Raw genomic sequence first — 23,222 nt, forward strand, 5'->3', positions numbered from 1 at the left:
GTTTCTTAATACTTTCAAAAAAGCGCTCCATTTTTTCTTCATGAATCTTGGCCTTAAGGAAATCATATTCATCACTGGAGCTGTTTCTAAGTGAACTCTTTCTCCAATTGTATAACTTTTCTGCAGTGTTTCTGATTTTCTTATTTTCGCTCAAATCATTTTCGTCATTTGTATCATTATTTTGAATGCTGCTTTTTTTCACGATTATATTTCTTTTTTTTGCTTGATTAAATAACTTTGGTAGTGAACTGTCACTTTTGCTTTTTGTTAGTGTTTTTTCGCCATCTAAATTCTCCAAAACTCTATTGTGAGTTGGTTGTTGCAATTCTTCAGCAAGCTGACTTTTATTGTAAGGGCCTACTTCATTGGGCAAACTGCAGGTAGTGAATACTGGCGTCTTAGTAATCCGGTTTTGACTGATTTGTGGTATTAACAGTTGTGTCGAAATGCATCTTCTAAGATGTATAGGAGATCTGACAAGTGTCTTCATAGAATCGTATTTTGTTTCTAAGTATGATTGTTTTTCATAACTATTTGACAATACTGGTATGTTCCCCATAGACTTCATTTTTTCTCTCCTTAAGTAAAGTTGTTCATTTTTTTTGCCTATCTCTTTTGCAAATTTTTGTTGAAATTTTAGGGCTAGGTGCCTTTGGGCATTCTCTGTATTTCTTAAGAAATCTTGTCTTTGTTTCTCGTACGCAGTAACAAGAACATTTAAACGGATTTCTTCTTGGATGTTAAACCTTTCAGCTCGATCTTCCATTTTTTTTTTCTTGTTTTTTATTGTTATTTATCTTAAGAAAAAAATTGTATAAAATATTTGCATATTACTTTTACTTACAAAAAATGCTAACATAAAAGTTTAAAAAATTTTCTATCAGAAATAATTAAAAATATTTTTAAATTTTAAACTTGCTAAAATGTAATAAAAGAGTGAAGTTGTGAATACGATATGATTGATAATATCACCAAATAAAAATTTTAATTGTCTATTTTATCAAATGTCAATTCTTTTACAATTAAAAGTTCTAAAATGAAAAACCACCTGGCATTCTGTAATTAATAAGTGTATATGTAAGTCTCCCAAACTTTTTTTTTCCGCCGCTGTAAATTTTGATGCAACTCCATTTAGTATGTGCAGCTTTATATTTCTTCATCTTTATCCTCATTAATATAGTTTAAACATCTGAAGATTAGCCGCCTTGTTTACCGACAAGTTTCAACATGGTTTAAATATCAAAGCTTTATTTTTATACTTATATATACTTAAGGTTAAGAAAACACGTCAGAAAACCATGGATATTAAAAGTAATTTTTGAAAGTATGTATTGTCCATTATGAAAACAAATATAGTGTTTGTTTGTTTGTCAAAAAACATTTCAACAGTTTTTTTTTTTATATTATCGTTTTTTTTTTTTACAACAAGACCCAAGAGTTAACTTTAAAGTTTTAATTTCTAAAGTAAATTGAAACGATGTGAAATAGTTTTTCAATGAAGTTCTTTCAATTGTTGTTTATTGTGGTTTGATAAAAAGATTAAAGATTATACCCGTTATGTTAATGATCTTTTCATTGAATGGTTTCATTGAATGGTTGACACTTAAATGCTCCTTAGTGACCTTTTTGATGATTGGTCGGTCGCGTAACTTGTTTTTGCTTAACTTAGTTTTAACTCGTACGACATCTTACCATTACAAAGATGACGGTATAAGAAAAAGTCATGTTTAATTTGTGAGAAAGCGTTGTTTTTTTTTGTAGGATTTTAAAGCAAGCGTTTTGAGCAAAATTAGACTCGTAATTAGAAAAATGATAGTAATTCAATAATTATGTTAAAAAGCTTTTTGAAAAGAAAAAAATCTCTCAGCAGAATACAGGATGTAGATGAATGAGAAAAAAAAATGTTTGGTTGTTGTTTTTTTTAATCCGATAATTTTAATCGAGGTTGACTCAGATAAAAATCAAATATTTTTGGAATCCTCGTCCATATTTGAGAAATTCAAAAAATTTCTGTAAATACATAACTGTTTACTGGTATTCGAGTCTTCCGTGTTGATTGACTTATTTGGAATCAATTTCTTAAATGAAGAAACACCCTTATTTGTTATTTATTAAACACCCTTTATTGTTTATATTTTTTACTAAGGGTTATCTCTTTATTATAGTTAAGCACCCTGCTCTGTCGAGCTCAACTCGACGTCGGACTTGATATTAACGCTGAGACTGTTACACCGCAAAGGGTTTAATCATTCAAAAAGATTTTTTTTACTATGACTTTATATAACATATAAGTGTTCAAAGCAGGAAAGATTTTATGTAAATAATAGAATTTTGTCTTCTATGACTTCCTATAAAATCCAGCACCAAATATTTGCTCAGTCATTTTACTGAATTACCGACATTTGCACCTCAAAATAAATGTTCGCAAACATTTCAAATCAGACCATGTTTTTAGAAGTCTGTCTTTTCGTTCTTCTTATTGACCAGCATAAAAAAAGTTGACATGTTTATAGAAATAAAAAAAATATATATATGTGGTTGACGTGATTAATAAAATAATAAAAATATGTGAGTTGCGTAACATACAGCTGCAATTTTTACAGATATACACATGAAGGCAAACACGTTGCTTTATAACAATTTGAATTTTTAACTTAGCATTAAGTTCTGAGGGTGAGCTCTTTTCTTTTGGTAAAAATGATTGTGGACAACTGGGTGCAGGTCATTTTAATGATATTGAAGAACCATATCTCATTAAACATTTGAAAGGCGTATGCATCAATAAAATATCATGTGGTTCGAGACACGTCGGCGCTGTTACTAGTAAGTAGTTGCTGGATTTTTTTTTGATACATATTTTTTAACATCTCTTAGTAAAAGTATTTTGTGCGTTTTTTGTTTTATGTTAAGTAAACGGAGATGTGTGGCTATGGGGCTCTAATGAATTCGGTCAACTTGGAACAGGTGATCAAGAAACACGCAATGTTCCCTATGAAGCACCATCTACATTTTGGTAAAACTATTGGTGATGGTTAGGATCGTAAAAACAAATTATGTTAATTTGTTGTTGGGTTTAGATTATTAGCATAAACTGATTCTTCTTAACGTAACGTAAAGTTCCGGAAAGCGTCGTAATTATTCCCAATAGGCAATTTTAGATAAAGCTCGTTCGTATGGGTTAAAAATTAGCCAAAAAAAGGTTAAAATGAAATTAAAAAAGGTTTCCCTGAAATATTGGTCACAATTACGAGTCGGCCTAAAATTTTAATTATGAATTACGAAAATGCGAAACGTCTTAAGTGATTTTGTTAGCAAATTAGAACAGATTTTAGAAAAACTATAAAAGCCACTTTGAATTATTATATAGAAATGTCATACATATTAATATTGTAACGTTTCACCCAGATTATAAAAAAATAAACTCGGTAACATTTGGCCCAAAGGAGTTTTTTGATGGCCGTTTGCAGCATTATTAAGGTGTGTTACAATAAACCTGAGTGGTAGTTGACCTTTGGTCCTGAAAACCAAAGTTTTTACAGTTCGTTCACGCTTTCTTTACTAAATAAGCAAATAGAGAAAAACTTAGAAATGTAAAATGAATAGCAAATAGAGAAAAACTTAGAAATGTAAAATGACACTGATTATATCAAAAACTGAAGTTCGAGTTTTAAGTAATTTAAGCACGTCATCTTGCCTACATGATGAAAAAATATAACGGTTGTGAGGTTTTCCTCTTCTTCCTCTTTTGATCACTTAATATATAATTAAACAGAATTTATAAACATTTATACAGGCAATCGTGTCTTAAATAGGGGGCGCGAATTCCTGGGCTGTTTCCATTCCCGGAAAGTTTCTTATAAAGAGAGTACTGATATACTTTTTTAAATTTTCATGATTGATCTCTATTTCTTATGATACTAGTAAAACTTAACTAGTTAAAGTATTTATATGTATCATAACTGAAATTTTAAAGTTATATTTGTGGCAAAAAAGTAGCTTTTTAAGAAAACTATTGCACCTAAATGACAGTTTGTCAAACTAGTTCTGAATTTCGGAAAAAAAACCCAGTTGAGCTAAATGCTCTTTTAGTGTCAACACTACAGTATTGTGAAAAAGTTAATAACCACTAAATAAAAAAAAATATTTTTTTCAAATAAGTTTAATTTTTATTCTAAAGATAAAAAAAATACTCTTTTTTTTCACATTAAATAGAACATGAGAAAAAAGAAGATTTTTTTTTTGAAAATTAATTAATAGAACCTTTAAAAATAAGGATTAAATATTATGTGTTATTTTTTTTCTTAATTTTTATTGTGAAAAAGTTAAGAAACACAAAGAATTTTTTGTGCTAAATGCGGCGGAAACGTCTTTTTTAATTTATTTTTACCTTTTTTGTTTAAATATTTTATTAATGACCTGAGTCATTACCAAAAAACCAATAAAAGTATTTAATTCCAAACAAAAAATTCTTTTATTTTGAAAAAAATGAGCAGAAAAGCTATTACCTACGAAGATCGTATAAAAGTGGTCATTTTCACCAGGAAGGTAAATCCGCTCATGAAATTGGAAAAATAATAAAGCGATCACATAGTTCGGTGCTAACAATCATCAAAAGATTCAAAGAGACGAATTCTTACGTTGATCGCCATCGTTCTGGAAGACCGCATTTGACGACACCCAATAATGATTGCCTTTTAATCAGGTTGGCGTTGAAAAATCGAACCATGCCGTCGAATGAACTTAGAAGGGAGTGGAAGCTTTCAAATGGAAGTCAAGCATCGACATCACTTGTGCGTAGGAAACTATTAGCTAACAATGCGTTATGGAAAAAAGCTGTTTTAAAACTGCGACTTACCAAACATATGTTGTTTGGTAAGTCGCGTTTTTAGAACAGCTTAAAAAAGCGAAAACAATTTTGTGAAAGCGTCAAAGAACTAAACAAAAATGGAGGACAGTAATGTTCAGTGATGAGATGAATATCGAGGTTGATAACCGAAAAAACCGAATTATGATTCGCAGGTAGTCTTCAAAAAAAGTCGGCCACCAAATAGCCCAGATCTAAATTGCATTGAAAATTTTTGGAGTTGGCTTGATAAAGAGATTGCCAAGAAAGCGCCAAGGAGCCTTGAAGTGTTACGCAATATTTTACCAGCAATACTTGGAAATGTTCCCAAACATATTTTAGAGAATTTAATAGATTCAATGCCAAATCATATAAATGAGTGCTAAAAAATTGATGGTAGAATTACGCGGTACAAGGTAAAAGTTACTGTTTTTTGTTTTCTGGTTCTTAACTTTTTCAAAATTTTTTTTTAAATAAAAATTACCTATAAAACTTTAAATACATTTTTTTTATTTGTTTAAAAGTTTTTATCATTATTATTTTTTTTTATATTGTTTGTCTATTTTCTAAAATTTATTATTATTATTATTATTATTTTTACCAGAAAAATATATTCAGTTAAATAAAAATTTAAAAATAAAAATAAATTATGATTTGTTTTTTTGGTGGTTTATAAATTTTTCACAATACTGTAGATGGAAAAATATTCAAAAAGGCATTATAAAGCATTTCCAAGTTATAAGATCTTTTGTGAGTAGCAAATTAAATTCTTTATGCCGGGGGTTGAGTTATTGCAATAAAATTCAATCTTTTTTGTTGTTTTTTTTTTTGACACACTTTTTAAATCGTTCAGCACAAGATTCAAATGGCTCATCTGTAGTATATTGCTATTTTTATCATCAACATCTACTTCTGTTACTATTTTGTCATCATCGAAAAAAATCCTATTAGATTTTTTTTTTTGCTAGGTTTACTATTGCCGTTTTAGATAACAAAGAAATTAAGTTTACTAGTGCAGCTTTAGATGGCTTATGAAGTCATCACCCAATTCATTTTGCAAGGAACTTGAATTATCTAAAAATCTTAAACCAAAAAGATTTTCCTTCTATAAGCATTTTTTTTTTTTTTTAATCACAGCATTTTTGAGATTTTTTTGCAAAAAAAAAGTATTTTCTTGAACATCAAGTTCTTTAACCATGTGACTTCAGCTGTCATTATTGTAGCTTCCCTTCTTTTAGGATCTAAGACATTTTTGCTAAATTCTCAATCACTTTAAGTTCATCATCAGACACAATCCACAATATAAAATCCACAAAAAAAATTTTTTTTCAGCAACTGCTTTTTTAGTTTTAATAAATCATGGCCAACACTGAATTGTAGGGAGTTTTTTAATCCGAAATTAGTGCTAGCTCTCGCCCAAATACATCTTTGGAATAATGCTTTAAAGTGCCTATTTTTAAAGGTGATCTTTAAAAAGCTAAAACTATTTGTCTAACCAAAAACCTTCAGGAAGATTTAGGATCTTGCTCAACAACTTCATCCTCATTGTGATCACTGAAAAGATTAGATTACTTAACTTTAACGCTTCACCGATTCACAACCTGAAAACTTATAAAATTATCTTTGACATTCGTCTCGATTCCCTCTGACATTCCCTCTGACATTCGTCTCGACTCCTTTGACACGCAGAATAGTAATGATTCTCAGAATTTTAATATATATAAATTAGACAAACAAGAGTTTTTTTCGGTTTTTTGTTAATGAAAACGCAACATCATATTACATAGCATAAAGTTAAATATATGGTCTATAAGCATAGTTCACATAAATTTTTTTTCTTCTATCTATGCCTGTACATAAACAATGACACCAAGATCTGCATTTTTGACAGCAAAACCATGGTTCTTTAGAACGAAAATAAAATTCATTAAAGTATGTTGTATCAGATAAAAACTAAAATGACACCAAGATCTGCATTTTTGACAGCAAAACCATGGTTCTTTAGAACGAAAATAAAATTCATTAAAGTATGTTGTATCAGATAAAAACTAAAATGCAATAATACATAGCGCCTAATTTTGTACATCAATAAGTCTTATGATGACATACCTAATTGCATCAGTGGACAACTATACATTAAACAAGTTTAAATTTTTATTCACTAGTTCAAGACGATCATTTGACTTAAACGATTCTTTCATTCTTTCTAAATCAAGATTAAAAAGTTCTCCATTCAAAAAAAAGATTCATGAATACTCTTATATATTTTGAATATTCATCTTTTTTTTTTTTTTTTTTTTTTCCTACTATTTCTTTGCAATAATTACATGTAAGATTCATGAGGTCTGTTTGAGCTTTTGGGAGTTAGGTACTCTTTTCCTCGAAGCAATTCACGAATTAAATCAGATTTTGTTATTCCTTTTATAAAAAATAATCTACAGCAGCAAAACGAGCCAACCCTTTCACCCGATTTTGTTCTCTTTATCGTAGAATCAAAAAATTGACTGAATGCAATATTTTTTACTTGGTGGCTCATCTTACCATTCTCTTTGCGGAGTAATATATATTTTTCTTCGATCAAACTGTAGAATCGCTTTTGCATAATAATAGTTTAGGACAGTTTTCCCATTTTGCTTCGTAGTTTTTTTGGGGGTCAAAATGATTACAATATTTGAATGCAATTTAATGTTACTTTTGTTTTTTTTTTAAAGTCGTTGCAATAAGATTTAATCAAAATTCAGAAGTTGGTTTAAAAAAAAAATCAAATGCCACTTTTTGCCAGAAAAAGCTATGAAGTTTCAAAGATTTTGCGGGAAAGTTTAAAAACTTTATCAGGATTCCTTGACACAAATATATTCCGGGATATCGGGAATTCCGGGATATCGGGAATTCTCAGTTTTAATTTTCTCGGGAATCTCCTTGGAACATCTAAAACAACAAAGAAAAAAAAAAGTCTCGACGATTTCTTAACGATTTCTTAAATATTCTTCAACATTAACGCATGTTGACAGGATGAAAAATAATTTAGCCATAAGAAAAGTTGGGTAATATTCCAAAGATAAAATGTTTTAGCAACCTGGTGCAATCAAATTTTAAGTTTCAGTTTTTGTATTTTGTATTGAGTTAAAGTGTGCTGTGCTATTTCAGCAACATTAGCAATTCAGCCAAACCTAAAACCAAAAGAAAAATGATCAAAATGGTTGTCTCTGTCAGATTTTCTAAGGGAAGCAAGATATTCATTTGGAACTTATGTACGAATTTTCATCAATGAAGTCTCGCACATAGTATTAGAGTACGTGATTAGCTTTTCTTTGTAAAACTTACGAAGAACAAACTATGCAGCTCATGTTGTATCCTGTTTGCAAGCAATTTTCTGCAATTGCTACAACTTTTTTGAGTAAATTATTTTTTCTTAATTCTGATTTTTTGGCCGATTCGTAATTGCGAACCAAAATATTATCAAAAATAAATATCATATTTTTTTACTGTAACTATGATAAATTGTTAAACTCAGAATTGTGATGCTTCCCCCAATTCTAGCTATAAACTCCACCGTGATTTAAGTCAAACGAATTGCAAATTCCTTGAATATGTTGTAAATGAAAAAAAATTTTTTTTTAAACTTCTTTTAAGTAAATTTTTTTGTGTTTCGTTAAGGAATGAAGAAATCCAAGATATCAAATGTGGTGGAAGTCACACTGTTGCTTTATCATGTATGTTTTTTAACTTTCATTTTATATATTATAGATTTTTTTTTTTTAATTTAAAAATAATCAAAAGGTTTTTATCGTGATTTTTTTTTTTTTTAAATAGGCACAGGTGTTCTTTACGTTTTTGGAAACGGTCAATCAGGTCAATTAGGCTTAACAGTGAATCAAACGTCGTCCTATTTAACCAATCCGTGCGCTTTGTCTATGCCAAATAATGCTAAGGTTGTTCGTATTGACTGTGGTATAGATCATACTGCTGCAGTTACGGGTACCTAATTTTTTTTCTTTTGTGAAAATCAATTTGGATTATTTTTTTAAAATTGATTTTTGTAATTGTTTTATCATTACATAGAATCAGGAAGTTTATATACTTGGGGAAGTGGATCTAGAGGTCGTTTGGGGCACGGCAATCATCAAGACAGGTAATTTTAAAGATAAATTAATACTGTTTGTTTATATTGCAGATAAATCATCCTTTTAAATTTTAACAATAATCTCAATGGATTGACGATTTTGTTCGAGATGCTGATCTAATAGACTTCTGATAAACATAGATTTTGTTCGAGATGCTGATTACACTTCTGATAAATAGAGATTTACAAAAGTTGGTGTTGTATATTCAAAAATTAAAATTGTTCTGTAAAAAACCTTTTATTAAAATGAGTGTTGCATGTATTTTCTTGCGAAAATCATGGGATTTGTCGGCGTATTATGTTTATCGTAGGAATCATCTGTGCATTGTATTTCTCATGGGAATCACCTGTGTATTAATTTTATTTTTCTTTGTTAAATTACTGTTTTTCTGTTACTTTTAAGGCCTGTTCCGACTCTAGTTGAATCATTAGCATACAAACAGGTGCAAAGTATTGCATGTGGAGCGTATCACACTGCAGCTTGTGTCATTCGAGCGTGGGTGCACGATCAAGAAACCAAAAGCTGCATGGCGTGCAAGCAACGCTTTACGACTGTGCGACGAAGGGTAATTCACAAAAATGATTTTTTAGTTTTATTTTCCGTAATAAAATGCTTACGAAATTGCAATAAAATATTATTTCTTTTAGCATCATTGTCGTAAATGTGGGGGGATTTTCTGTGGTACTTGTACCCAAAGAAAGTGTCCACTGCTTGAGATTGGATACAGTGAGCCTGTTCGAGTTTGTGATCGATGTTATTTTATTCTTACTGAAAGCACCCTGTGAACGTTTCTTTTCTAGGAATTGAAAACGTTTTTATAGACTTATGTAGCTACACCTCCAACATTCTTGCTGCGATTCGTTCTACATTTTTGGCTGCTTACTGTTATGCCGTTTAATACCCAGATATCTTTTCTAAGATTTCATATCTAAGATAATTATTTGGAAATCTGCGAAATCCGGTTGTGATACAAAAGCCATGTGCCAAATTGAATATTTCTACGGTGAATTAAATGACAATCTATAATTCTAATGCTGTAATACACATTTTTTCTACTACTAATTTTATAAAAAATAATAAAATATTTTGTAATTACTTTTATATTAAACTGTGAATTCTTAATCAGTAACTATTAGCTTATGTTTTTTTTAATACGTTTTTCTTGCTGTTGGGTTCAAAGGGTTCTTTTGATCGATTTTTTTTATCAGTTTTTGCATTCACATTAACCTTTTTAATGCATTTGTGTTTCTGAAGGATTTGGCCGCCTTCATACTGCCAAAAGAAAAGCCTAAAATTTTATCTACTGGTTTCTGTATGTTTTTTTGGTTTTAGTTGGTGTTTTTTTCAAAGAATCTTTGTGAGTTTAAGAGAAAACAGAATCACCACGTAATTTTGTCGTTCTCCCAGTTGTTAATTTTCCTCTTTTTCTATATTTATTCACTCTCCATACTTATTATATTGCCGTCGCCTGCTTAATTGTTGATGGGTTTGATTCCCGTAGTTCAGTACAGTAGCAGTTTCTGGCATTCTTCATTCCCGTAGTTCAGTACAGTAGCAGTTTCTGGCATTCTTCATTCCCGTAGTTCAGTACAGTAGCAGTTTCTGGCATTCTTCATTCCCGTAGTTCAGTACAGTAGCAGTTTCTGGCATTCTTCATTCCCGTAGTTCAGTACAGTAGCAGTTTCTGGCATTCTTCATTCCCGTAGTTCAGTACAGTAGCAGTTTCTGGCATTCTTCATTCCCGTAGTTCAGCACAGTAGCAGTTTCTTCATTAATGAAACCGTGCTTTTTTTTTTTTTTTTTTTTTTTTTTTTTTTTTTAATACATATATATAATTTAAATAAGCAAACACGTTTGTTTTGTTTGTCAATGTCAATCATATCAATAAGGTCAATTATTTAGTTAATTTTCACAAATACACAAGTATAGAAGAAAAAATTTGTAACATGTTTTTGTTAACAACTGATAGGGTTGCTCAAGTCGTACCATTGCTTAAGTCGTACTTCTTGAACTTTGGAGGAACTATGGATACATCTGCATAAACAATCACAACTCAAGTGTCAAAGTTCTTTGGAGAATTCTTGCCTGTTGTAAACCAACCTCGTTACAAATCCTCACCGCAACTAAGTTTATTGTAATTTTTTTATATAGTTTTCTGTGTGTGTAGTGTTTCTTGCAAGTTAATCACTGATAAAGTTGTGAAAATGTTCTTAACTGAATATAAATTCAGTGTAATTTTACGTAAAAATCTGAATGTGAAATCAGTGTAATTTACACGAAATCCTATTCATTTTATTATATGTTAGGTTATGTTTACTATAAATTAGCTTGTATCGTACCCAGATTCCTAAATCTGGGTACGATTTAAAAAAGTCCTTCTTGTTTTTACCTACTCTCAGTTGACGTTGCTTTCATTCTTCTTTTTAGGTCATAATTATGTCATAGCTGTCAAAGCGTAGTTATAGTAAATAAAAAAACAAGAAGACAGGGAAGAGGCATTAACCAAATCATCGAAAGGAGTTATTGTATTCAAAGAATCTCAAAGACAGTTTAACATCCCTAAGCCAACGTTACGGTGTCATTTTAAAGGATAAGTAAGAATGTAAAATTTGGAAGACCCAAAGGTATCACTTTAAATAAGGAAAAGGAATTGGTTGAACAAGTTGTCAATTCAGAATCAAGCTAGATAAATAAAAATTACATTGCCGCTTCAATAGAAAAAAAAAATTTTTAGGGAAAAAATGGTACTATAAATTCATGAAAAATCATCCTTGTTTATCTCTGCGAACTCTAGAAGCAACATCAACAGTTAGGACTAGGGCTTTTAACAAAGAATTAATTTACGGATTTTTTTATAAATATCAATTCATATTAGATAAATACAAGTTCACTGCTAAGTCGGTGTACTTACAAATAGTGAAAGAAGTTTGACCACAACTGGTGTATTTTGTATGAATACTGCGGGTAAATTCATTACTTCTCGGATAATATTTAAAAGTGGGCGGATGAGCGATTGCTTGAAGAAAGGAGAATTAACCGGATATTGTTTTGAATGGTTTTTATGGTTAAGTTTTAACGTTTTTTTACCGGTGTTTGGCCATGCAACAGGCATGAATTTTAATGATAATTTTCAATCTTTACCCACTACTTCGTTAAACATCTATAATCAAGAGGAGCTTCCTACAATAGTTACACAAGAAAGTAAAGAAATTCGTGAATAAGAAGCGGGCGCGCTTATTAAACCAAATAAAACAACAATTAAATGTTTTAACTTTTGTTCCAATAATAAGCTAAAGAATAGTGTTCCGTGGACACTAACTCATCAATAGAAATAAAGTCAACGAAGAATAAAGAAAACAAAAATGAGCCTGATTCAAGAAACGTTGCGATTAACAAAAATATATTGGCATAGAAAAGTAAGAGGAAGAAAAGCGATTGGTTTTTGTTTTATTTGTGGAGAAGATTTTCAGAATTTTCGAATTTCGTTAAGATAAATAACTATTTTAAAATTTTGGAAAACACGTGTTTTTCACGTGATTCTTTCTGAAGGGAGATTATCTCATGCAAACTTACCCTAGATGCAACTTGATCAAAAACGGTTCCGACTTGAACACGATCAGTTGTTGAAATAAGTTATTCGACAGCTTCAAAATAGCTTCATTTTTATGCTAAATAAACAATTTATGAGTGAGTACGATGTAAAAAAACAGCTAAATGTATATACACATATCAAACATTTTTTAAAATTGCCATTAAATTTTGTTAAAGTAACGTCTGGAGAAATGGGTACCACAATTGTAGCACAAACGGAATAGCTTTTAAATCTTTGTGTTTGATTTTTCATGTCTAAGCAAAACTCAATCTCATATTGATTTCAAGGTCATTGTAGATTCCTGAAAAAAAAAACAGCCTTTAAGCGAAAAAGCTCTCCTAAAATTCACGAAGAACCTCTACAATAATACAGAACATGGGAAAATGTTTCAAATTTATACACTTTTAATTTTTGTATTTTCCTTGTACATTTAAATGATGTCTTTTTTTAGTGGCCAGAGTTTATGTTTTTCATGTAAATTTACATGAAAAAATCACGTGCATCGTTTAACTCAGTCAGCCAAAAAAAAAAAAATTAACTATTGAGATTAATTACAATAAGAGCAATTACTTGCACTTGTATGTTCTAGAAATGCTACACGTTTATTCTATATTCTCTTTTTTAATCTTAAATCTTAGTTTTAACCATATTAAGTTTTCCTGCTTAACGTTATTTTAATTTTAATTATTTGATTCGTAAAGAAAACAGTAAAACGTAGAACTTTAATGGAAATTTATGTTGATATAATTACTCTAAATTATGTATCGGACCTTATTTTAGAGACTGGATCTGATAAAAGCTGAGAGTCAACTACTACCAAATTGGGGAATAGACTTCCATTTGTTGGTTGTTTTGCTTTGAATAGATAACAAGCTTAAACTATACATAAAGCTTACATAAAGTACCATAAGAACATGCGTTTGTTATTTTTTTATGTGGCTGTCTTCTCAATAATGTTTCAAATGTCATTTATTGAATAACTTACGGCTTTCATTTATTCGAAGTCTAAGCAAATAGCGTTACCTTAAAATTTTGAAAGAAGAAACCACACCTTGAAATGAGTTGCGCACGCTTTATAAACGCATAAGAGCAATTAAAACGATATGTTCCAGATGACTGAACAAACATAATAATAGTTGAATCGATAGATTTTGTTTTTCAAACCGCTCAAATGACGTTAGAATACAATTTTCGATGCGACTTATGCAAAGAAAAGGAAAGTTTAATATATTTCTGAATATTATAAATATTTATTATACTTTATATAAACTATTTTTATCATTAAATATAAGCTAAATTGAAAACCCATCAAAATAGCTGAATTCTGATTCTCAGAAGAACTTTGTTGGAATAAAGGTTTGTTAATCATTGTAGGAAATATTTTATAAGTGTGTAAAAAATTATAGCTTTTGGGAGAATTTTGAGTAACACCGTTTACGCGTTTTCTTTTTCGAGAAAGTCTGAGAGTAATAGACATTCTTAACTAACATCCGAATTTCTTTAATTTGTAAGCTATGATAAGGATTGTAACTGATTTTTAGTGTTTGTGTTGATGGTTTGCACGAATCATTGAGCTAATGACGTTCCGTCAACGGACCGTCTTCTTTCTTTTACTAATATCGCGTAAGTATTAGTTACTTCTTGCTTTTCTTTTTTGTTTTTGTTTTTGTTTTTTTTGTTGTTATTTTTTATTTATTTTCGTTTAAAATTTGTTTGTTTTATGTAAAACAACTGCACGATTTTTGTTCGGAGTACGTTCGCAACAGTAGTTTTTTGCTGTATGAATTTTAAGTTTACTTAGAAATGGCTTTAACCAAGTAACGGGCTTTGTTTACATTTTTGTTTGTTTGCGTATTCTAAACAAAGGTTCTTGCTGAAAAGGGTTCTTGTTCTTTTTCAGTTTTAGAAGTTTCATTGGTTAAGAGAGGTATTCTAATATTTTTTTTTTTCATAAATGCTTTTTAATTCATGTAGAGTAGTTTTTCAGGGGTTTGATATTTTTTAAAAGTAACATTTTCTATTGAAGACTGAAAAAATATTTTATGAGTGTTTTTGGTACAGGTTGTGGGAGGACAGCCCTTCATATGCGCAATTCTATACTAAAGCGACCCAAATATCACGTAATAACAGATCTCGATGAAGTATTCAAAGGAATAAGACGCTCTATTGACGATGAATGTGAAAATCAAAGTAAAGGTGAGAGTCTCATCGTAGAATCATCAGTTGGTGCATTGTCATCAAAGAGACGCACACCAGATATAACGTTAGATGAGATAAGTAACAAAGCCAAAAATGCGATGTCTTTATTTACTGCAAAGCGAGCAGGTATATTACCAAGCGAAAGCTCCCTGCTCAACGAGTTCAAATCAAACACTACAGTTTTATTAGATACAAAAAGGTTAATATCAAAAAAATTTATGCCTTCAGTGAATTCTCTATATAAAGACAATAAACATGTATCAGAAAGCACTGATTCATCGTTAAAAAGGTTTTCATTGTCCGACTCTAATAAAGAAACTGTAAATCTGAGCAATGACAACGACAAAGTTGCTACCTCTCGACAAACATCTGCTGATGTTATATCATCGAAACTTGTCGATAAAGATATACACTTAGATCATGTAAATAACAACGCGGAAACTCCTGAGCTACTTAGCAACAAAAAATTTCTTCCATCAGATTCATTAAGCCACATTTTCAAAGATGTCGATCCAAACGATAAAAGAACATCAACAAGAAAACCAAACTTAAGAACTCTAAAAAATTCTCCACTCTGGAGCTTGTCAAAACTAATTGATGATGTGAGCCTGATAACAGGAAACAAAAAGATAGGACATTCCAGCTCAATACTTGAATCATCAAAGGCTGCGGAAGAAAAAACCAAACTTAAAATCAGTTTTGCCGAGGCCTTGGATCCTAATCTTCATAAAACATTTGACAAAAAATCTGTTTCCAAAGAAAAAAAAATTGATAATTTAATTGACAGAGCGTTGCCCTCTTCCTCATCCTCCTCCTCGTCTTCCTCCTCGTCTTCCTCATCCTCCTCCTCTAAGTACTCTTTGAATAAAGATAGCACAAAAAACGGTGCTGTAAATCTCACTTCATCTGAAAAAAATAAAAATTTAACAAATGAAAAAATAAATGTGACCAAGCAGGAGCCAAAGGAAGCTCCTGATCCTTATGCGGAAATAGCAGCTGGACCAGATCGTCCGAAAATTCCAGTATTAAAAACAGATGATCAATCTTCAGATCTATCACCCATGAAAATGGAGACTATGAAGAATTTCAAACCTCTCAGTGGTCAGCATGATGTAGGAGGACTACTAGATAGTCTTACAGATAAACTCAACGCTGGAGGTAAGCATAAATTTATTTTTAGTATGTAACTGTAATATTATTTGGCGCTAATTTTATAGATTATGCTTTTAGGTGGTGATGTTGCACCAGAGCAGCCGATCACCTTACCTCAAGATATTAGTAATCAATTTGGTGATGATGGTAGCTTGCCAAAGGACCCCCAAGACCCCTCACTTATTGAAAAATCAGTAAATCCAGATATGGCCCCTTTGAAAGAAGATCCAATCATTCAAGATCAGCTTCCTAAAATCTTTTCTGAAAAAGAAAGCGCAGGGTTAGATCAGCCACAGCCTGTGTCTGAGGCTAGAATGGAACAAGCTGCTGCTGCTGTTGGTCTTGATAAGGAAGTAATGGAAAAACTAGCATCAACTGATGAAAGTTTTTCGAAAGCACTTACTGACAAAGATGGTGCTATAAATAAATTTGGTTCAATCGACCTGCTCAAAGATTCTTCAAAAAATGATGGTCAAGATATGTCCGATTTTGGAGGAGCTGATATATCTCCTGGACCAGATCCTTATTCTAATCCCGGCGGAGCTGATCAAGGTATCTCAAATGATGGAGATTCTACAATAGGTACGGAATATGAAAGGCATCCAAGTATGAATGATATAGACAATTCTGAGTTGCTAAATGGTGGTGGTGCAGGAATTACAAGCATTCCTGAACAGGGAATAAAAGAAAGTTTTAGTCAAGAGGTTGGTTACGATCAAATGGGAGTACACGGTTATGAACAAAACGAAGAAATTACAGGCAACACCCGGACCCATACTAGTAGAGACGATTCGTACCTAAACGTAGCATTAGGTGCAATGGGTGTCGCAGAAGGAGGAGCTTATATGCGCCAAGCTATCCCTCGATGGGATATGCCGTATGAAGCTAATGACCGTAACTCTTTTAGCAACAGCTATAATACCCATATGTTTAAGAAAAACGTTATTTTAAGGCCTAAACGCGACAATTACGTTTCGCCCTTCTATGATCAAGCTTCTTTTGATAATGATTGGTAATGTTAAATGGAAACAACTTAGAAGAGTAAAAACCTTTCGTTATCTTCACAATGGCTTCTTGTTGTCGTAAATCAAAAAAAATTCCAAGCATGCGCAACGGGATAAATTAGCAAGTATGAGAGCTTGAAGAAAACTTAGTATGCAAATCTTTTTACACATGATGAGATGACATGATGAGAATAAAATCGGGTTTGATTTACAAAGCTCACAAATCAAATAATAAATGTATACGAAAGAGATTAGCATTCAGTCAAGTACATAATATAAAGTGGGTTAACCATCTGCAGTGGTGGTAAAGAATCAACCGAGATTGAAGCTTGAAATCGTTGGAATCGAGCTTTTACTAGTTTTCATGATTTTAGCATTTATATTTGATGTAAATATAAAAACCGCTCGTTTTATGGCTTTGTTTTTTTTTTAAGAGCGTTCTCCACATGACAAAAAATCTCATGCAGTGAAATTTTTCTACATCAAACATGCGCAGCAGAATTGTTTGTTAAAACAAAAAAATTTCTTAACAAAAAATCGCTAAATGATAATTGAAGCTACCATTTTGACCATTTGGAAAAATACAATTAGTTTTTAAAATATGCAGAATTAATTTACTTAAAATTGAACTAATTATGCTTTTCCTTATTCGTGTCTTTTTTACATTAAAGAAACCAAGTTTATAAATTTAGAGAAAATTGATTAAAACCAACAAATTTTTTCAATTTCAAAGTTCAAAAGTCGGTGATATTTTTTAAAGAGATTGTTCTAAAGTTTTTTCTAGATATTGTTTACAATGGAGAGCACAATACTATTTATAGCATTTATTTTGGGCTTTTCTTCGTGGAAGCAGTTGAGAACCTCCTATACCAAACGAGAACTTTCAGACAAAAAAATATATTGGAGCGCCAAATTTGTAACAACATGCCTTTTTAGATTTTCCAAATTTGGCGGTCACGATTTTTTTTTTTTTTTTTTTTTTTTTTTTTGAAATAACGCGAGGTTAGAATTATTTTGTTCTATCTCCAAGTTTAAATGTTGGGAGAAAGTTTTTGATTTTTCAAAAAGTAAAAATTGTTTAAAGTTTTAGCTTTTATTTTTAAAGAAATAATAACTTATGCTTTAATCAATTTATGTTTAAGCAAATTATTTAGAAAAAAAATTATAAAATAAAGCGTATTTTAAAAGTTATTATTACTAAAATTAATAAATCATTTTCTCCCAACTTTTAAAATTGGAGATAGAACAAAATAATTCTAACCTCGCGATAATTCCGAAATAATTCATAATTTTTATGAGCTTTATATTTATGAGTATATAAAAGTATATTACAAACTGTTCTTTTTTTTGTTAAAAACAAAATTTTCTTCAATAATCTAAGAATTTATCAAAGTTTTCACAGCAAACTTGTCTGCTGTAAAATAACTGTTTAGTTCAACATGCCGAAGTTGTTAAAAAAAAACAACGCGAGAATACTTATTAAAGATTGCTTTTTTGAAAAACGTTTACGTTAAAAAATTTTCAGCTGTAAAAACCTTTGAAGATTGCATCAACACTTGCCGATCTCTTCGCAAAAAACATTCCTAATTGATTGACCATTTTAATTATCACGGGGAATTTTTTATGAATTATACCAGTTTTAAATTCTAAAATTTGGTAATAAACTTCAGACAAGTAATGTTATGCTAAAGTTGTTAACATTTTGTATGCAAATCCGAACTTACGAAAACGTATTGTGTATTTCGGAATTTACTAATATCTTCGCTCTACGAGCTGTATACGTCACAGTTTTAATATAAAGCAACAATAAATCAATAACCCTAGCACCTCCTCAACGGAAGCAATATTTCGCACAATTATTTAAGTACGCATAATTTGACCAGTAGACCTCATAATATTAAAATTCGATAGAAATATAAGAAATGTAATTTATACTTAGAAAAAACTTTTCTTATAAAGATAAATACTTACTGTTACTATTTACACACGAAATGAAGAATCGAACAAAATAGGTATAAAAAACTAAAATTCATAACGAATCACCTAATGCGACAAAATATCTAAGTTCCAATTATGTTCCTATGGGATTTATAAAAATAATTTACGACATTCTTAAAAAGCGGTACAAATTTGATTGCTGTCACAAACCTTTGACAGTTCCACACGACCGTTTTGTTAGCATTTAACAATTAACACTCAAGCGCCATTATTATAGTTATTACTTCTCTTGTTGTAGCTGTCGTAAGTGTTGTAGCTGTCCTTTACGATGCTGTTAAAAAAATTGTTTTTATCATTTTGCGTTGTTTAATTCTTTTTTTTTTTTTTTTTTTTTTTTTTTTGTTTATTGTTTTGACTTTTTGACTAATACTTTTTATAAACTACGCAATAGTTGTTTTCGTATTATTTTATAATTTGTTTATTTAATTTTGTTAACCAAAAAAAAAAGTTTCACAGCTGATGAGTTTTAAATATCTTTAGTTTGCACAATCTCTATAATCCAGCGCTGTATATTTTTAAAATCGTTTTATACAAAGCTCTCTTAATTTTAATTCGTTGTCATTTAAAAATGACTTTAATTATTCTAATTATAACCTTTTTTTTTTTTCCTCCAATCCGCTAATAAACGTAGATAAAGACGTCCTTTCAGATTAGCACTAATTAATCCAATGTTTTCTTAAGGAAACTCGCAAATAAAGATAAAAAAGGAAGATTGACATTTACATTGAAAGTCATGGCCTCCTTTGCATGCGCAAAAACGGTATACCGTTAAGTAAATAGGGCATGCACAATGCTGGTATATGCAATTATCCTCAACTTTTAAAAACTAATCCACGAAACTATGTTTGTTATGATTAATACGCCTTTGTGCTGAGTTTAACAACACCCGTCGTGCGCGTTCTTAATTTATATTGAATTTTAAGTTTTGCCCATAGCGAAAACTTGCTTTGTTGCCTAGATACGTTACCGTATCTTCTTCATACAAAAAACCTCCTGCCGATGTCTATATCTTTGCGTTCTATCAATAAAAAAAGACCGGAGAACCTTTTAAAGAAGTCTTCACAACGCTAATATAGACTTTAAGTAAACGTAAAAGATTAAAAGTTGTATAGACTGAATTAATATGGTCCCAGTGTATGTTGCCGTTATCCCTCCCATTTTGAATAAATTTTCCTTCCCCTTCTATTATAACGGACGTGTTTTTTAGTTTGCCTTGAGTTCATATAATAAAGAATGAATACAAGATAATAGAAGTTTGAAATTATTTACATTTGCGAGTAGCGCTGCGTTCGTAGACAAACGTCCGTTTTTTATATCTTGCCGAATTATAATTTTACATCTAGCCTCGAACTCTTAGTAAAATGGCAGTGGCGTTCAGAAGCTACCAGATTGCAAGCTTGGTATTTTTTTGCTACGTGGTTAAATGTGCAAGCTGGTTAGACGTTGTAAGAATATTCCCTTTGAACAAAAATGACAAAGTCAACTTTTTAATAACAAAACAGGTAAAAATAAAAAATTTGGATTTCTTGGAAGTAATTTTTTTTTTTTTTTGGCTGACCAAAAGATGTTTTTTTTTTTTTTTTTTAATTTTAAATTTTGAAAGATATTTTTCGGTACTTTTTATATTGAGTGTATTTCAATTACTTTTAGGCACCTGAATGCAGTAAAGATCGACAGTGTCTCGGAACTCAGTTTTGTAGCCGCCACGAGGCAATTTGTATAAACTGTCGCAAAGCATCCGAAATGTGTCGTCGAAATAAAATGTGTTGTCGTGGATACGAATGTGTTAGTGGTCGATGCAAAAGGGTAAAGGAACTAGCTAAAAAAGGAGCGTTTTGTAAAAAAGATAGAGATTGTGAATACGGTTTTTGTTGTATCCACCAAAAAGGACAATCGATTTGCAAACAAATGCTAGAGGATGGTGATTTATGTAACCTTCACGCTTCTGATCGCAAGCGCTATATGTCGAGCTATTGCCCATGTCCAAATGGTTACACTTGCAAACAGTCAAATATAAGTTCATCTTCTATAACAAAGTAAGAATCTTTCATACGAGTTTTTTTTTTTAATTTGAAAAATGGTTCAAGGGCAATTCTTTAGTTTAGTGACAGCCTGCTACTTCCCAGCAAACATCGAGTCTAAAAAAGAAGTCTTTTAGAAAAAACGTCTAATACGTCTAAAAGACATATTTAAGACGTCTTTTTTTTAGACTAAATGTTTGCTGGGTTTCTTAGTTATCATTTCACTTGTTATCTTATGCAACAAGTTAATTCCAAATATTTTCATCAGTTATTGAGCGAATTTTTCGAAGCTTCAGCTTGTTTAAGATGATTGCAAACGGAACTGATTACAATAATGTTAAAGCAACTCTCAAATGAATAATTGTGTTTCGTTTTCTTTGTAAAGTTTTTTGGTGTCGGAGTTTTAAAAGTACGTAACAAGCAAAATAAAGTGGTTCGAAGAACTAACGTAAAATTAATTTAAAATGTTGTAATATAAAAGAAAAATAGAAAAATAAAGTAAAGAAGATTGTTATGAAAAAGCAATAAAAAATTTAGGCATGAAAAATCTAACAAAACCTTAGTTTAATTATAAGGATTTATTTATTCTCTTTATTACATTGCTCATTATATTGTTCATTATATTGCTCTTTTTTACTATTCTTTATATTGCTCGTTGTTGTTTTTAGCATTTTAACCGATTGGCGTTCACAAAATTTCGGTCGGTGTGCAAAGATCTCCTAAAAACTGAGATTTCTTAGGGAACGAAGCAGAATTACCAACGATATGGTCAATTTGTGGAAATATGTTTAACTGAAGTTTGATTTAAACTGGTTTGGAGCATCATGATTAACGGTATCATCTCCAGCGTCAGTAAAAAGTGAACCCAAAGATAACAGATATGAATAAAGATAAATCAAATTTAATTAATAAACTGTTAGTGCTGCAGTCAAATTTTTAACAAGTTCTTTTGTTTTATACGAAATAAGACATTTTACTGCTATGAACATTATGTACAAATGGAGTATTTTACAATTATGAACATTATCATGAATTTAAAACATAAATTTGAAGCATATTTAATGTAACATTTAGCATAAAAGTTACAATAGTTTTCTTTATCTGAAATTTTATTTTTTTGCAATACTTTTTATTGTTAATAATTTCTATTTTTAAAACTATAAACACTTCTCGAATATGCCAATCGATACATTTTCGGTTTCTGTACAAAACTTTTACGATAGTTCGAAAAACTTCAGAACAACAAACAACCGAAGTGTAACAGTTATGCTCATCATCATAATAGATATTTTAATGAATTTGTAAATCTTATTGTTATTATAATTATTATTACATAACTATTATTATATTTTTTATCATTATTTTAAGTATTTTTATAATGTACTGCTGCTTTAATTGTGGCTATTTATGCTCTACTGTTTTTTTAGTAATATTTATAAAAAAATCTCACATACATTTCTAATATATCTAATATGTTTGAACTCTCATCATATCATTTTCTAATTCCCATGATAACTATTAAATCTTAATACTCGATCAAAGAAATTTCCATCACTAAGAAAACACCAATAATAAGATAATATTTATAGTAAAGCAACCTGGCACCGGATTGCCATAACGGCTTATCTCCAAAACTACCCAATTTACAAGTAGTTCTCAATCATATCTGCATTTAAGACATTATATAACCGGTTATTTCTGAAACCGTAACAAATACGAGTTTGAGAATTTATGACATTAAAGATAGCGTGTAGATGATGATAAAAACTGTATTTAAGCCTTTTTGCCCGAATTGGCGATAAAGATGGTATGGCCTCAGGTACAAAAACAATTCAATAAATAAGTTTGATAAATAGAAGTATCAGCTTCTAGAAAGTTTGAAAAAGTAGCTTAAACGTTAAAAAAAGGTTTCTGAATAATATTTAGCATGAACAAATTGGGGTGGCAAGAAAATAATTTTGTTTTTCATTGCGTTTTGTTTGTCTTTAACTCACTTTTAAAGCAAATTTTTTTACGACTGTTATTTCTGTTTAAATTTTAGTGAGTTCTTCTCAAACGTTTCTGACTTATTTGACTTCTTTTTTCCGTAAAAGGTTTCAAGCAAAAAAAAATCAGCAAAAAAAAAGGCAGCTCACATTTTTTATTGACTTAAACTCAGAAAAAAAAAAAAAAATTTTGCTCTCTAAAAGGAGTTTTAAACATTATCCAGAATCCAAAACCTAAAATAAAAAAATGCAAAGAAAATATGTCAAATCATAGATAGAATATATCATAGATATATATTAAAAA

At 30.3% G+C, this 23,222-nt stretch overlaps 4 protein-coding genes and 1 long non-coding RNA gene across 10 annotated transcripts in view; 3 read left to right on the plus strand and 2 right to left on the minus strand.

The window, feature by feature from the left end:
- LOC145189854 (uncharacterized) overlaps positions 1-1,137 on the minus strand; it is a 1,327-nt gene extending 190 nt beyond the window's left edge. The window contains exons 1-2 of the mRNA XM_080066539.2: positions 1,049-1,137; positions 1-797 (exon numbers count right to left, since the gene is read on the minus strand). The exon at positions 1-797 is cut by the window's left edge and continues 190 nt beyond it. Of these exons, the coding sequence (XP_079922665.2) occupies positions 1-766 (766 nt within the window). The 5' untranslated portion in view covers positions 767-797; positions 1,049-1,137. The remainder of the gene's footprint in view (positions 798-1,048) is intronic.
- The window catches only part of LOC145189853 (uncharacterized), a 23,068-nt gene extending 12,954 nt beyond the window's left edge, over positions 1-10,114 (plus strand). For 2 of the 5 annotated variants that reach the window (XM_090090206.1, XM_090090207.1), the window contains 7 exons: positions 2,659-2,823; positions 2,911-3,013; positions 8,501-8,556; positions 8,657-8,821; positions 8,906-8,975; positions 9,370-9,532; positions 9,615-10,114. In XM_090090206.1, coding sequence (XP_089946332.1) covers positions 2,659-2,823; positions 2,911-3,013; positions 8,501-8,556; positions 8,657-8,821; positions 8,906-8,975; positions 9,370-9,532; positions 9,615-9,752 — 860 coding nt within the window. In that variant the 3' untranslated portion in view covers positions 9,753-10,114. Of the gene's footprint in view, positions 1-1,180; positions 1,293-2,165; positions 2,322-2,658; positions 2,824-2,910; positions 3,014-8,500; positions 8,557-8,656; positions 8,822-8,905; positions 8,976-9,369; positions 9,533-9,614 lie in introns of those variants that run through there. The other 3 variants (XR_016453298.1, XM_090090208.1, XM_090090209.1) reach the window with 3 other exon arrangements.
- Positions 10,115-10,820: 706 nt separating this feature from the next.
- Positions 10,821-19,192, minus strand: LOC149887315 (uncharacterized). 2 transcript variants are annotated; one of them, XR_016453386.1, is made up of 2 exons: positions 19,063-19,192; positions 10,821-12,860 (listed from the first exon to the last, which is right to left on the minus strand). It is a non-coding gene; the product is annotated as an uncharacterized LOC149887315 (long non-coding RNA). The 2 variants fall into 2 exon arrangements; XR_016453385.1 differs by lacking the exon at positions 19,063-19,192 and adding an exon at positions 13,583-13,673 and having other exon boundaries at positions 11,388-12,860.
- On the plus strand, positions 13,324-17,327 carry LOC145189865 (uncharacterized). The gene is made up of 5 exons (XM_080066551.2): positions 13,324-13,915; positions 14,101-14,182; positions 14,460-14,486; positions 14,621-15,916; positions 15,989-17,327. Exons 2-5 carry the CDS (start codon positions 14,137-14,139, stop codon positions 16,924-16,926), a joined length of 2,307 nt encoding a protein of 768 aa, XP_079922677.2. The 5' UTR covers positions 13,324-13,915; positions 14,101-14,136; the 3' UTR covers positions 16,927-17,327.
- Positions 19,193-19,646: 454 nt separating the features above from the next.
- Positions 19,647-22,320, plus strand: LOC145190299 (uncharacterized). Its single transcript, XM_090090588.1, has 3 exons — positions 19,647-20,414; positions 20,563-20,948; positions 21,602-22,320. Exons 1-3 carry the CDS (start codon positions 20,274-20,276, stop codon positions 21,654-21,656), a joined length of 582 nt encoding a protein of 193 aa, XP_089946714.1. The 5' UTR covers positions 19,647-20,273; the 3' UTR covers positions 21,657-22,320.
- Positions 22,321-23,222: the final 902 nt, after the last annotated feature.

Source organism: Hydra viridissima, unplaced genomic scaffold (genome assembly GCF_058129835.1).
Source record: "Hydra viridissima isolate aposymbiotic clone 2 unplaced genomic scaffold, HvirCarnegie_v1 scaffold_6, whole genome shotgun sequence".
Taxonomy (NCBI): domain Eukaryota; kingdom Metazoa; phylum Cnidaria; class Hydrozoa; order Anthoathecata; family Hydridae; genus Hydra; species Hydra viridissima.

Excerpts from the sequence above, each read along its gene's own strand:
- LOC145189865 (XM_080066551.2), top strand. The coding sequence starts at position 14,137 with ATGACGTTCCGTCAACGGACCGTCTTCTTTCTTTTACTAATATCGC. Across the intron at positions 14,183-14,459 it reads CTTTCTTTTACTAATATCGC|TTTTAGAAGTTTCATTGGTT; the intron begins GTAAGTATTAGT and ends GTTCTTTTTCAG. Across the intron at positions 14,487-14,620 it reads AGTTTCATTGGTTAAGAGAG|GTTGTGGGAGGACAGCCCTT; the intron begins GTATTCTAATAT and ends TTTTTGGTACAG.
- LOC145190299 (XM_090090588.1), top strand. The coding sequence starts at position 20,274 with ATGGCAGTGGCGTTCAGAAGCTACCAGATTGCAAGCTTGGTATTTTTT. Across the intron at positions 20,415-20,562 it reads ACTTTTTAATAACAAAACAG|GCACCTGAATGCAGTAAAGA; the intron begins GTAAAAATAAAA and ends AATTACTTTTAG. Across the intron at positions 20,949-21,601 it reads AGTTCATCTTCTATAACAAA|CATTTTAACCGATTGGCGTT; the intron begins GTAAGAATCTTT and ends TGTTGTTTTTAG.